General features: G+C 37.5%; 1 protein-coding gene across 1 annotated transcript; it reads left to right on the top strand.

The window, feature by feature from the left end:
- The first annotated feature begins 888 nt into the window (after positions 1 to 888).
- LUM (lumican) lies at positions 889 to 8069 on the top strand. Its single transcript, XM_045780033.2, has 3 exons — positions 889 to 1144; positions 3550 to 4432; positions 7238 to 8069. Exons 2-3 carry the CDS (start codon positions 3571 to 3573, stop codon positions 7390 to 7392), a joined length of 1017 nt encoding a protein of 338 aa, XP_045635989.2. The 5' UTR covers positions 889 to 1144; positions 3550 to 3570; the 3' UTR covers positions 7393 to 8069.
- Positions 8070 to 14026: the final 5957 nt, after the last annotated feature.

Raw genomic sequence — 14026 nt, forward strand, 5'->3', positions numbered from 1 at the left:
ACAATGTATCAATTTATGTTAAAATATCCTATTCTAAGAGTTCCTGTAAACACAAGGAAAATTTTGGAGGAAAAATAAATTCTATAAATACGCTGATATAATCACAAAGTGAAATAGACAAGAATTGAGTATATGGCTTATTTGTAAAAAGCATGCATCAGGAACTGACAATTAAAGATATATCAGACCAGGCCTTTGGGAGATTACAACTCTGCATAACTTTTAGTTTTGGGGGGGGGGATATTGCTAGCATGCAACGAGAGAGTGAAAGATTACTGCCTTGTGATATTTTCAGTGTGCAATTTTTTCATGTTCTTTTATGTTTTTTTGGCATTAAGCTATAGAATACCATCCCCAAGTAAGGTTTTGGATGAATTCCTAAATTAAATCCACAAAATAAGAAACAGGCAGGACATTGCTGATTGATTCCAGATCTGAAGAGCATAAAATGAATCCCCTTAACATAAGAAATAAACTGGCAATGTTGATATTTACCTTTTCCGTCAGAGTGTCAATGAAGCATATTTTCACATTTTGGAAATGAACATAAGTTACCTCCCTGGCCCCAAATTAACGTAGTCCAAGTAAATCAATATAAACTTCAAGAGTCATGGGCAAGAAAAGATTCAATTTCCCTGAAGACTCACTTGCATTTTCCTGACATTATTTGTTCTGTTCACGACTTAGGGGACCTTTAGATGAACCTGAGAGTTGAGAGAGTAGCACCTAATTGTCGCCACAGCTCCAGAGGGAAGGAGCTTTGCAAGAGAAATGCTCCCACAGTAGATGCTTCATTTGCAGCAGGGCTCAATTCTTGGTTAAAAGCTATGGTATTTGGGCTAGTTAAGCATGACTCTCTCTCCCATTCCATAGGGAATGAGCGGGGCAGTCCTTGCTCCCCACGTCCACCTGCACTTCGTTAGAGAGCAGAATGCTCACATGCCACCCCGCAAGATCCCCACGATGACATAACGCCATGCAGAGACTGGCGTGACTGGGCTGGGTTTCCCCCCCTTCGGCTCTTGTATCACTAAGAATCTGGCAGCCAGTTCCGTCCTGACAGAGTTCACAGCATATATTGGTGGATTCTTGTCCATAGTGCATCTGCTTTAAGAATTAACGAAAGCAGTGTCAAGACAGGAAGGTAAGTGCTGTTTTAACTATAGCACTGGGGATGCTGACTGTTTGGGACGGTGTTTATTGTAACAGGAACAGAAAAAATTCCAGAGCAACTTTGCCAATTGCTGTTCAACAGCAAATCCACAGTTTTGAGCATTTACTTTCACGTTTTGCTTAATGTGCTTTCCCTGATTTATGGATTTGAGATAAATTTTACAAAGTATATGCTGCATTGCTTGGCAAAGGAAGCTCTACAAAGTTTCAGAAATCGGAATGAGAAAATATTTAAACTAGACATAGTGAAAAAAAGTATGGTGATTAAAATGTTTGTTATTTTATGCTAATTACTGATATATGTTAGTGCTGTTAGAACCTAATTTTGGAGCAAGGAAAGGCCATTTCCATTAGATTTCAAAATACGTTGCGATAAATATATTGTTATAATTTGTTACAATTGACAATAAGCATATTATAAAATGTGAGCTAAAGAACTTAGACACTTATGAGTTACTTATTTCTGTTTTGTTAATTTTATCGATTTGGTTTTTGGATGTATGTCTTGAAAAAACATGTTTTAAAGAAATTCTGGGAAAGATGATTTACTTTTTGAGAAAAGCATTTCCTCCATAGCCACAGGTATTTGGAAAAAACTAGGAAAAAACAAAGTGTGCTTTTGCTTCATAGGGGATTCATTATATGGTCACAAACTCTCTTTGAATTCAGAGCCCTTGTTTTTCCTCTGCCAAAAAGTATGGAAGCATTTTTTCATTACTATTCAATACTCATATTATAGTGACCATGAGTATTTTCGTGTATACTCAATTTAAAATAAATGGAAGCTTTTTAATGAAGCCAGACAAATCTTTACAACATTAACATATGATAACTTACAAAGAATGCTGTAATTACATTTACACTATGTAATTGTTCTCATGGCCAAGTCCTGTCAACTAAATTAAATGACGCCATCGTAATCTTAGGGAATAATTTGCCAAGAATCTGGCTACGTGTTACATTATGTCAGCTATCAGAGTGATTCTAACAACTTTTTTGAGGGTTTCATCTGCTGAAATAAAGTGCCTTATAATTGCAAGTTGAAGCAAAGAAAAGATGTCTCAATTTCTGATACTAAAAAATCCCACTTGTCCCAAACTACCTAGATACAAAGCTTGTACCATATTTATCACAAGAAGATATATGATTTTATGGTATCTAATGGAATGTGGATCCTGCCTCGCATTTTGATTTCCCTCCTGGAGTCACCCCCCCCCCCGCCCCGCCCCAGCCATAACTCTCCACTCTACGAAAGTCCAACTCTTGACCTAAATTGCTAACCCTGTACTCTCTCAAGCAATCGAAATGTACTTTTTTGAGCCTCACCTTAGAAACATGTTCATATGAGAAGATCACTGTCATAGCTCGTTTTTAGTTTATATTCTCAATTTTGTCCTTTCCTACATAGCTCCTAATGCCACTGTTAAATACAGACTTTCCTCAGGTCCACCTCTTTCCCACTTCCGTGCTGTGAGGGCACTAAGAACCCAGATAAATGAGCCATGTCTTCTTAAATTTTGGCATGAGGAAAGTAGAGAACTTGTGAGTTGTTGACAAAGGCAAACTTTAATTCAAAACTTGAAAATAATATATTCTTCCCTACCAGCTGGATCTCTTTATAGCTTTAACATTTTTTTTTAGAATTTGTGACATTTCCCTGATTAACAAAAAGTCATTTCTAAAACTAATGTACTAAATATTAATTTTGGAACGCAGTTGTGCAATGTGCCTAAACGTATGGAATACTAAAGGAAAGTCAAAATAATAGGCACACACCCCCCCACCAAGAATTCTGTTCCTCCTCCTCAGAACCAACAATACCCAGACATTTTTAAAGGAATGTACCACCTCTCACACACACATACATAAGAACAGCTTTCCTCTGGGCAAAACCATAGATTGCCCATGTTTCCAGGAAGGGTCTTCTTAATGGGACATTTTAATGATGGTGAATGGTAGGCTACAGAGTATGGTTTACAATTGTCTTTTCATTTCCATTTTTCTGGTTTTGAAGGATGTTCTGAAGCAGTGTACTATCATGGTGGCCAGTGGGCACCACCCAGAAACCTAGTGCAGGAAGGCATTTCATTAAGGAATGACCTAGGAGATTGACTGGACACTTGGGCCTGGCTCGCCCAGAAGGGGGCGCATGTGCACGCAGTCTAACCTGAAACTTGTTCACCGCACCAGGAGTTGTACGCATGTACATCCTTCTCGTGGTGCTTAAATAAAAACTAAAAAGACATCATTAGATGCTCTCGAAAAGCACTATAAAATCATAAAGTACCCATTTGTTAATGCATTTAACATGGCAAAGCCAATATCCTTTTCCTGAAAGTATACCACTGTATAATAGTATGTTTCCACTTTATTTAGGATTCAAAGCATTTGCCAAAAATGAATCTCGGTGTGTTTACTCTCCTCTTGGCAATAATTGGCGGTGCCAGTGGCCAGTACTATGACTACGATTTCGCGCTACCGATTTATGGGCTATCATCACCAAACTGCGCTCCAGAATGTAACTGCCCGGAAAGCTACCCATCAGCCATGTACTGCGACGAGCTGAAATTGAAAAGTGTGCCCATGGTGCCTCCTGGAATCAAGTATCTTTACCTTAGGAATAACCAGATCGACCATATTGATGAAAAGGCCTTTGAAAACGTAACTGATCTGCAGTGGCTCATTCTGGATCATAACCTGCTAGAAAATTCCAAGATAAAAGGAAGAATTTTCTCTAAACTGAAGCAATTGAAGAAGCTGCATATCAATCACAACAACCTGACGGAGTCGGTGGGCCCACTTCCCAAATCGCTGGTGGACCTGCAGCTCACGCACAACAAGATCCAGAAGCTTGGCTCCTTCGATGGGCTGGTAAACCTGACTTTTGTCCACCTTCAACACAATCAACTGAAAGAGGATGCTGTTTCAGCTGCGTTTAAAGGTCTCAAGTCCCTCGAGTACCTTGATTTGAGCTACAATCAGATGGCCAAACTGCCTTCTGGTCTCCCAGCATCTCTTCTGACTCTCTACTTGGACAACAATAAGATCAGCAACATCCCTGATGAGTATTTCAAACGTTTTAACGGACTGCAGTATCTGCGTTTATCTCATAATGAACTGGCTGATAGCGGAGTCCCTGGAAATTCTTTTAACGTGTCATCCCTGCTTGAGCTGGATCTCTCCTATAATAAGCTTAAAAACATACCGACCGTCAATGAGAACCTTGAAAATTACTACCTGGAGGTCAATGAACTCGAAAGTAAGTAGAAAGCGGTGCCTGTCCTTGGCTGATGTTTCTTCAAGCTTTTAAATGCCTAAACTGTGCAGCATAAATATTGTCTCTGGCTCCATTAACAAAAAATGAAGGAAAATGCCAACAAAATATCCCTCTAATTCAAATATAGAAGAATTCTAGCTCAGTTATTTATCCAATGTCTGGCCTCTCTAGGAGTGTCCGGATAAGAAACCATTAAGCTTATAGAACTTAAACACGAATTTCTTCAAATTTAATATTTTGGGCTAATTAATCCTGCTATGTTATCTCTCAGTATTTATTTGTCATTATTTGCCTCTGTCATGATTTAGACTTGTGCCCTACATTTATTTCTTGGCAAGGTCTAGCTGAGGGAGGAACAAACAAGTCCAGAAGAGGGCTAGCTAGCAGGGCTTTCAAACATTCCTGCTGCTTATCTCCAGAGCATCTCACGTATACTCGTGGTCTCCTCTGACACCGTTACTTGGGCCTCAACATGTTATGCTGCCATCACTGACCATCATCTACCCCTGCCATCTGTGTTATAATGTGTGTGTCTTTACAGTGTTCTTAAGAAGATGGAGGAAATTAAGGAGGAAAGAAGGAATATCATGAGGGTTTGGAATTTATTTTAATGGGACTAAAGTTCCCCCTCTTTTATACACAACACTTCACCTCATTTGATTTTTGCACAGTTTCTCCTTCCTTTCTCTTGCTGTCACAGTTGTTTTTTATTTACCTTCTGGGTGAGAATTTGACCTGATCCACTTTGGACTATTTATGTAGTCTTCTGGTCTTCTGGGTTATATTTCAGTTTAAGCCATACTGATTCAGGTGGGAAACTGAAATTCACCATTCTCCACCTTATTCTTTAACAAAGGGTGACAGAAGAGAAAACCTATGGTTCATGGTTGTTTAAATAAGAAGTCGGGTGGGAAACATTGATTAACTCATAAAATAATTGTATCAGCAAAGTAATCTATAGAACTTGAACATCTTTATACCATGGAAGTTGGTTCTTCTGTCATATTGGATAAGGATATTGACATTACTATCCAAAAGATTCCAGCGTGACTTATTAGTATGATACTTTGTAATTCTGCAACAATTTTGTGTAACTTCTGGTAGGGTTGGGGTGTTCTCAAGAAGGAGACCATGATTGCCAGCTCTGAAATGCCATACATCCTGTCTCGTGTCCGGAAAGCTTGCTTGTCATACAATACAAAGTAAAGCTATCACAGCTGGACCCTTACAGCCATTTCCAGTGGAAAATTCACTATGTGGCAATAGATGGCCTCACATTATAAAACATTTGTGGTTAGGAGGAAGGATAACTCAGACAACCCAAAATGCTAATGGGATTTAAGATGTTAAAGGGCTGAAGAAACTTGATAGATTTGGTTGGTGGAGGTTAACCACGTGAGTGGGACTACCTCATACTCTGAGACAAGAAAGGGGAGAGAGAGACAGATGCAGGAACATTTGAAGGTATAAAGACCAGAACGAATACAAGATGGTGGAGGTGATATAGGAGATGGGAAAGGTGGTCTATGGAAGAAACGCCAATGGTCCCTCAGTACCAAGCTGAGCTTGAAACCACACTGCCCGACCCACATGGTCATTTGAAAATGAGTAGTTAGTTACTTTCATTCTTATCCTTGATATTTAGATATATATATTTCAGAAATTCTTGTTGCTTGACCTTTCATGTATGCCTTCAATTCAGCTTATTTTGCTACATAAAAATTATGTATACCAATCATCCACATTCTCTTAAGATAACAAGAGCCCTTGATATTTTTCTAATATTAGAGAATATATAGCCAAAGAGTATTTATCATATTCTAAACTTCCAACTTTAAGCATTAGTCTAGTCATAGATTTTCCTAATGTAAAGTAATTTGGCAAAGAGGGCAACATTAAAAGGACATCAGTAGCTATTCAGCACGTATCGAGAGCTAGCACTGTGCGTGTGTGAAGTGACTTACATATCTCGATTACTGCGATCTTCATGTAACACAGTGTGATAGATATATCTAATAAGAAGATCAGGTAATTGTCCCAGAGTCACTCTGATGATCTAACTAGAATTTGAGAATGGAAGAAGGTAACACTAGAGGGGACCAGATAAGATTAAATGGAACTAGGCATGAGCAGACATAGACAGTTTCTGTGTACACGCAGAGAGCATGCAATCCAAGAACAGCCTTCGTGTCTATTCAAACTTAAATCGGTTTCTCATTTGTGGAAGCTTTTTCTTCCCACAGAAGAAAAGGACATGAGCTCCAATTATGGACATTCCGTGACTTGGTTTTTGCTTTGGAGTTTTGAATTATTGTCAAAAAGTGTGTTTGTTGGAAAACTCTTCAGAGGTCTTCTAGTTAATCCGTCTTATTTTAAGATACAAAAACCCAAGATGCTTATTTAGGTGAGGTTGCTCATACAATAGCACCAATCTCAGATTTCTTCGAGCTAGACAAAATGTTTCAAAAGAGTACTTAGATAATATGACACATTAATTGAATGTTTTTCTAAAATCAAATATTTCTAAATGCAGCACTTATAATCAATAAGTTCTATTCTTTCAAAAATTCCACAGAATGTCCTGATCTACCATCAGCATTCTTTTCTAAATATTGCTGTGTCATTTGGTAGCTTGAAATACTCCTTTAGCGTTCCAAATTCAGAGATGCATCAAATATTAGGAAAGAGTCCTAATAGATATTATTATGGATTTGAGCATTTTTTAAGTAATCGTTTCAAGCCCATGTATTAAAAAAATAGTGAACATTTCTATTCTTTAATTTGCAGAGTTTGAAGTAAAGAGCTTCTGTAAGATCCTGGGACCATTATCCTACTCCAAGATCAAGCATTTGCGTCTGGATGGCAACCGTCTTACCCACAACAGTCTGCCACCTGAGATGTATGAATGTCTACGTGTAGCAAATGAAATCACTGTTAATTAATATCTACTAATTCCAATTCTATTGAGGTGTACCCTGGAGCAACATTTTATGGTTATGTTTTGTGTGTGTGTCAATTTTCATAGTATTCATTTTTTGTCACTGTTTATTACTTCCATGAATTTCAAATTCTGAGGGAAATGTTTTGTAAACATTTTACTACCTTTTTTAAAAGAAAAGATGAAAGGCAGGCCTATTTCATCACAAGCACAGACGCAGACACACACGGAGACAACAAACTTGATGCTTTATTTGTAAATGTAGTGTTTCCTACATCTCTACTGTCAAATGTTGTGCAAAGTCTTCTACTGGTTGAATGGAAGTCAGCCGAGTATTATAATTCCTAATCTTAACTTAATGTGCCAAAAAGCACGGGCTACACACGTACGGTTGTTCACTGTCTTGAATCAAATGATCTCAAATTTCAATGTTCAAATTTGTTTAGCTGAAAAAGAGATGGTAAATTTTGAGACCAATGATTTTGCAAAATACTAGACCAAATCCATGAAGCCACAGACACTAAGAGCAATATTTTTAGCATTAAGAATTTATATAGTTACCTAGTGAAACTTCTCTTTTCTAGAATTATTTTTCACTCTAAATCACGTGTATGTTCCTTTTTAATCATTTGCATGTTATGTTTAACAAGCTAATAACAAAATAAAACATAGCAAATGGCATCACTGTGTTTTTTATGAAGTTTGTATCTCTCATATATAAAATAATAGATTAGAATTTTAAAAATATCTTTAGTCTGCAAAATTTTACTTATGTTAAATAGAATTTTCCACTAAATAAATTGTCTGTCTCTAGCAACCATTTGAAAAAAGCTTTAAAACACATCTTAAAATATGCACTTAAAAGTGTGCAGATCTCAATTTTGGTTCATGTTGGGGGAAGTAATCCTCTGGACACCAACTGGGTGGCCTACAATTCAACTCAATTCTGATAGTATCTCTAGGTAGATACTGTCAGATTTCACAGGTCAAGGGTTCAGTCAATTAAGACACGCTGCACCCTTGTGCTTCAGATGTCAATGAAAAGTCCAGGTTGTTGCCTGAACTTCTGACCAACTGACAGTAAATCAGAGGTTCCTATGACTCCCTCCTTGGACACAATTAATTTGCTAGAAAGGTTCACAGAACTCAGGAATGCTGTTTACTCACTAGATTACCAGTTTATTCACAAGGATATGACTCAGGAACAGCCAGATGGAGGTGCACAGGGCAGGGTAAGTGGGAAAGGCACAGAGCTTCCATGCCTTCTCCAGGTTCACCACTCTCCCCAAATTCACCAATGCAGAAGTTCCCTGAACTCCATCATTTTGGGTTTTTATGGAGGCTTTGTTACACAGACAGGATTGATTAAATCATTGGCCACTGGCAATTGAAGTCAATTTCCAGCCCCTCTCCCCTCCCTGGAGGTCACTGAAATTTCCAACGCCCTAATTTCATGGTTGGTTCTCCTCCCGACCAGTCCCCATCCTCAGGTTACCAAAGTGCTCACCAAAAGTCACCTTATTATCATAACAAAAGACAACTTTATTGCTCTTATCAAAGGACATACCAAATATTTTAGGAGCTGTGAACCAAGAACCATGGACAAAGACAAAATATATATGATGAATGTATTTTGGCATCTGAATGACCAAATATACATTTTGTGTAAATCACAATATCAGAATTCTTAAATCTCACAACTTCCTTGGATAGTTAACATTATTTCCATTCTTGTTGGTTTTGCTGATTAATATATGATGGGAAATAGTAGGGCAAACAATTTATAAGAAATAACTTCTCCTTTATCTAGTTAATAATAAAGCATATATCTGGAGCCAAATATTATGCAATCAGAAACATACTTTTCCTCTAGGAGTGCACAGACAGCCTCAGTTGTGTCTAAAACAAAGGACACATCTCCCTACAGCATACTATGTTTTAACAGAACATTTTTACTGAGCTCTACCTTATGGTAAAATAGCCCCTATCATCAAAGGACCATGATCAATTGAGTTGACTGGCATATATGTGAGATGTATATTACATTAGGGACACTGTATAGTTGTTATTGTCATGTCTTTTCTATATAAAGATAAGTTCCTCAAGCTGTGATTGTACTTTCAGGCCATTTCTTGGTATGAACTTAAAGTCTATTTTTTTTCCTCAATAAACCTATGATATAGGAGAAATAAAAATAAATTTTCCTGGCCCTACCTATAAAAAAAAAAGTCACCATTAATCTTTTGAAATCTACTCTTAAGTAGGTAATAGAGAATGTGCCATAAATTCTCTTTTAGAATTAATGTTATAGACCTAAACGAATTTTGTCTTTATATCGCTTTGGAAAAAACATCTTGTCAGCTGGCAGTCTGTATCTTTAAAAACCTTTGATTTATCTCTATCCAAAGTCATATATTATTCTTAAGCTAAAAAAAAAAAAAAAGCAAAACTATAACTTTTAAACAGTAATTTCCTTTGTAGATGTGGTTGGTTGACAAGGACCAAATTAAGCACAGTGACACTTTGATTAGAAGCATTTGGGGAAGGCACTAGTTAGATACTGTTTTGAAACAGCTCCCCTTTCTAGAGACCAGACCCCATTAATTCAGAGCAGAGCAAGAGAAAAGAAGCTTCTTGCTTGCTTCTTCACTCATTGTGACAGCCCTCCAGGAAAGGAGATTGGAGACTCTTCATCTGCTCTTTCCTCATTGCCTTACTGCTACCCCAGCCGCGGTAGTGTTTTTCAACATTTCAAGTGTATAATTAGCATGATGAAATGCTTTTCTAAATACCAGACATGATGTCTCAGATACAGAGAACCAGTAAATTAAACAATGTAGGATTCTACACTTTTTAAAGATATGTTTTATTTATTTATTTATTTATTTGAGAGAGAGAGAGGGAGAGATTGAGGGGAGGAACAGAGGGAGGGGGGCAAGCAGACTCCACACTGAGCATGGAGCCTGAAGCAAGGCTGGATCTCACAACCCTGAGACCATGACCTGAGCCAAAACTAAAAGTCGGATGCTTGATGGACTAAGCCACCCAGGAGCCCCTCCACATTTTTGAAGAACCTACATGACGATTCTTATACTGGTGGTCAGTGATACACATCTTTAAAAACAATGGCTAAGTGAGATCAAGCCATTGAAATCCCAAACAGTTAAAAAGCAGAAGAGTCCTTTTCTCTAGAGAAGCAGAATAGAAAGAGGTCTGTTGTTAGCAATATACATACACTAGAATACATATTATCTTTCCTGTATGCTAATTTGTTTAAGATCTCTAACCATCAGTTTCTTCAAGTGTAAGCAAGGAATAAAAACACTAACTTCATAAAGATATCATGAGACACTTCTGTCACCCAACTAACTTAGAGTTGTGTAGATTCTTTCTTTTTTCTTTTTTCTTTCCTTTTTCTTTCTTCTTCTTTTTTTTTTTTTTTTGCTTTTGTAGATACTTCTTTTTTTTTTTTTAAGATTTTTTAAAATTTATTTGACAGAGAGAGACACAGCGAGAGAGGGAACACAAGCAGGGGAGTGGGAGATGGAGAAGCAGGCTTCTAGCAGAGGAGCCTGATGTGGGTCTCGATAATCCCAGAACCCCGGAATCACGCCCTGAGCCAAAGGCAGACACTCAACGACTGTGCTACCCAGGCGCCCCTGTAGATACTTCTTATCTGCCTGTGGTTCTTTCTCTCCAGACTGGCTGTACTCTGTTAAAGAGAGATGGCTCAGAATTTACTTTGATTAAATTTTCAAGACGGGTACTGGGGAAAATGGTTAACAACCAGATGAATTTAAATTAGGAAGTTCTATCAACTGTCTTGCTAAAAACAATGATTCTGATTTTGTCTCCTCCTTGAGAACCCCATGAATGGGTTAAAGTAATGATGAATATGGATTCTTTCTTTCCTAAGATCTTTTCCTGAGATTGCGTCAATGAAGACTTAACTGGAGACCCTAATTCTGGAGGAAAATAGAAAAATGAGAAATGTTCCTTTTTATTCTCAACATCTCCATTTGAAGATCAGGGTTAGGTCATGCCTTTACGGTGAAGGAAAACGATGATGTACTCGGGCTTTGAGGTTTGCAAGGAATTATCATGCCCTAATAAGTACGAAAAATACAGATGGATGAGAGACCGCTAAATGAGCCAGAGGAATGTTGATTTCTTAGTTAAAAGTTCTCCAACTGGTAATAGCTGCTTTCAGAAATAGTGGAGAGTTTAAAAGTTTGGTTTTACAGAGGACTATGGATTTATTTCCTTGTGATCTTTTATGTTTGGGGTTCCGGTTTTTTCTATAGCTGTAATTTTATCATAATGATGGCCTTAGATTTTTCTTTGGTTGGGTTTTGCAACCATCATAAATACTTGCTTAACATTTTGCTCACAAGTAAAAGAAGACACTCATTTGATTTAAAGTGAACTCTAAGGCAAATTTATGAACAGAGCAAAAATAACCATGTTGTAAAAGTTAAGGAAGATATGCCGTAAGTATAGGAAACAAATAGAAATACATTTTTAAAATATGTAGCTAGTTATATTTGCTTATTCACTCATGCATTCCGTAGATTTTGTTTCCTAATAAAGTATAAGAAATGAAACTACAGCCACATGCAGGGAAAAGTAGATATTTAGGCAGCATAAAGTGAGTGAGGCCCCAGGCATCTTCAACTCACTTTGATGGCCCTGAGATTCCACTTCTATTGTGTAGTTCTTCTTGCTTCACATTTTCATTGGTCCAAAGAGTATCGCCAACATGAGTGTCTTGTCCCTTAAAATGTAACTGCTGTTCTATAAAAAAGAATACATTCCATGTTCTAAAAATATTCAAGAGCCTTAGCTACTTTACCTATGGATTGGGTCTCAAATAAATCCCTTTCTATTCCTCCTGCCACCACTTGAAGATTTGCTCAAGTTGCTTAAAACTACTTACTAATGCACCATCATTTTCAAGATATGATCCAGGCTCCTCAGTGTAGCATACAAGGTAGCTAGGATATCAAGGGTTCTTTGTGATCTGGTCTTTGCTTATCTCTAGAGCCTTATCTCTTACCAGGCTTTGCCAGGATTCACCATGCACCATATGAAATCATTTGATATTGCCACCATACTTACCAGTTTGCAGTTGGTTTTGCTCTGGTGTCTATGAAAACTCTGTCCTTTCTTCCTAGAATCTCTTTATGTCCCTTCCACTTGAAAACACCTACACATCTTTCAAGACTCACCTTAAGCTACTCTGTTCCTTTCCCATAAATCCCTCTGACCCTTTCAGGTAGAATTAATGTCTTTTATCATAAAAATCCTTTATCACACAAATAAAAATACTTTATCAAAGTTCTGAACTTTCCCTGCTATGTCTCCATCTGACCATTTCCATTAATTCATTCAATAAATATTCATTGAGCTTCTACTCTACTCTGCAAATGACTTGGGTGTTAGGGATTCGATAAAATAAGACCAATAAGTTCCTCCCTGAACAAAATTGGCATTGATAAGGAGTTCAAACAATAACAGAATAACATGTACTCCATGAGTTGGTGTCATGTAGTGATAAGTGCTATGAAGAAGAATAAACTACCTGAAGGAACAACAGAGTGGAGAAGGAGTGGTGGTTTTTTTGTTAGTTGATAAGGAAAGAATTTCTAGGGAAAAGACTTAATTGTAATAATAATATTTACTTAAATTTTACTATGTATTTGATACTTCAGGGAATGCTCTTTATATATTTAACTCAAAAAAAAAATCTATACAATACACTCTTCCTTAATGGGGGAGAAAAACCAGAATGTAAGGTCAGACTTATTTTAAGTGTCGTATTCCTCATGTGAGACCAGATCTCTGCTGTCGGAGTGCATGTTCTAACTCGGTAAGCTCCTGTGGCATTAAGAGGGGCTTAGATGTGTTTATATGTGTGTCTGTAAATTCCCTCTTCCCAGCCCTGACAAAACACAGGGCCTGATGATAAGTTCTGAAGAAGGGCGATTGAATAGACTTACCAAAATCAATCTGTGGTAGGAAATAAGAAGTCATGAAGGTCAATCTTGAGTCAGGCCTTTTCTGACAGGCTCCAGTACAATTGCTTCTGTTTTGGTCTCTGACTTCACAAGAAAATATTTCAGTTTACTTTAATTCATGGGAATCATCTACTTCTCTCTATTAAATTTATTTTGAACAGTGTTCTCCACTTTAAAACCTGGATATTGGATATAGGAATATCAATCTATCTTTTTCATATCTAATCTGTCAACCAATATCTGGCTAGATTTTCAAAATATATCACCAATCTGACTGTTTGCCCCTACTAGTCCAATCCACTGCCATCTTTCTTGTGAATAATGCTACGGCTCTCCAATGGATTTCAAAGTGGATTCAAGAGCCGAATCACACAGTTTATTCTCAAACAACAGTCAGGATGAGTCTTGAAAAATATGTCAGGTTACCCCAACTTTAATACCTGAAATATCTTCTCATCACACTTAAAGTTCAAAGCCCATACCAGAACCTTCAAGGTCATGTTCCCTCATCACTCTTCTCAACCATTTTCCTCCAACACACAGGTAACCTTGTTTCTTGAACTTGCCATTCTTAGTCCAGGGTTCTTGCATTTGTCTCAACTGTACCCCAACTATAGACAC

Source organism: Ursus americanus, chromosome 17 (genome assembly GCF_024610735.1).
Source record: "Ursus americanus isolate L20-20 chromosome 17, mUrsAme1.1.p, whole genome shotgun sequence".
Classification (NCBI taxonomy): Eukaryota; Metazoa; Chordata; class Mammalia; order Carnivora; family Ursidae; genus Ursus; species Ursus americanus.

Coding starts and splice junctions, on each gene's coding strand:
- LUM (XM_045780033.2), top strand. CDS start 3,571: ATGAATCTCGGTGTGTTTACTCTCCTCTTGGCAATAATTGGCGGTGCC. Junction 4,433..7,237: donor GGAGGTCAATGAACTCGAAA/GTAAGTAGAAAG, acceptor TTTAATTTGCAG/AGTTTGAAGTAAAGAGCTTC.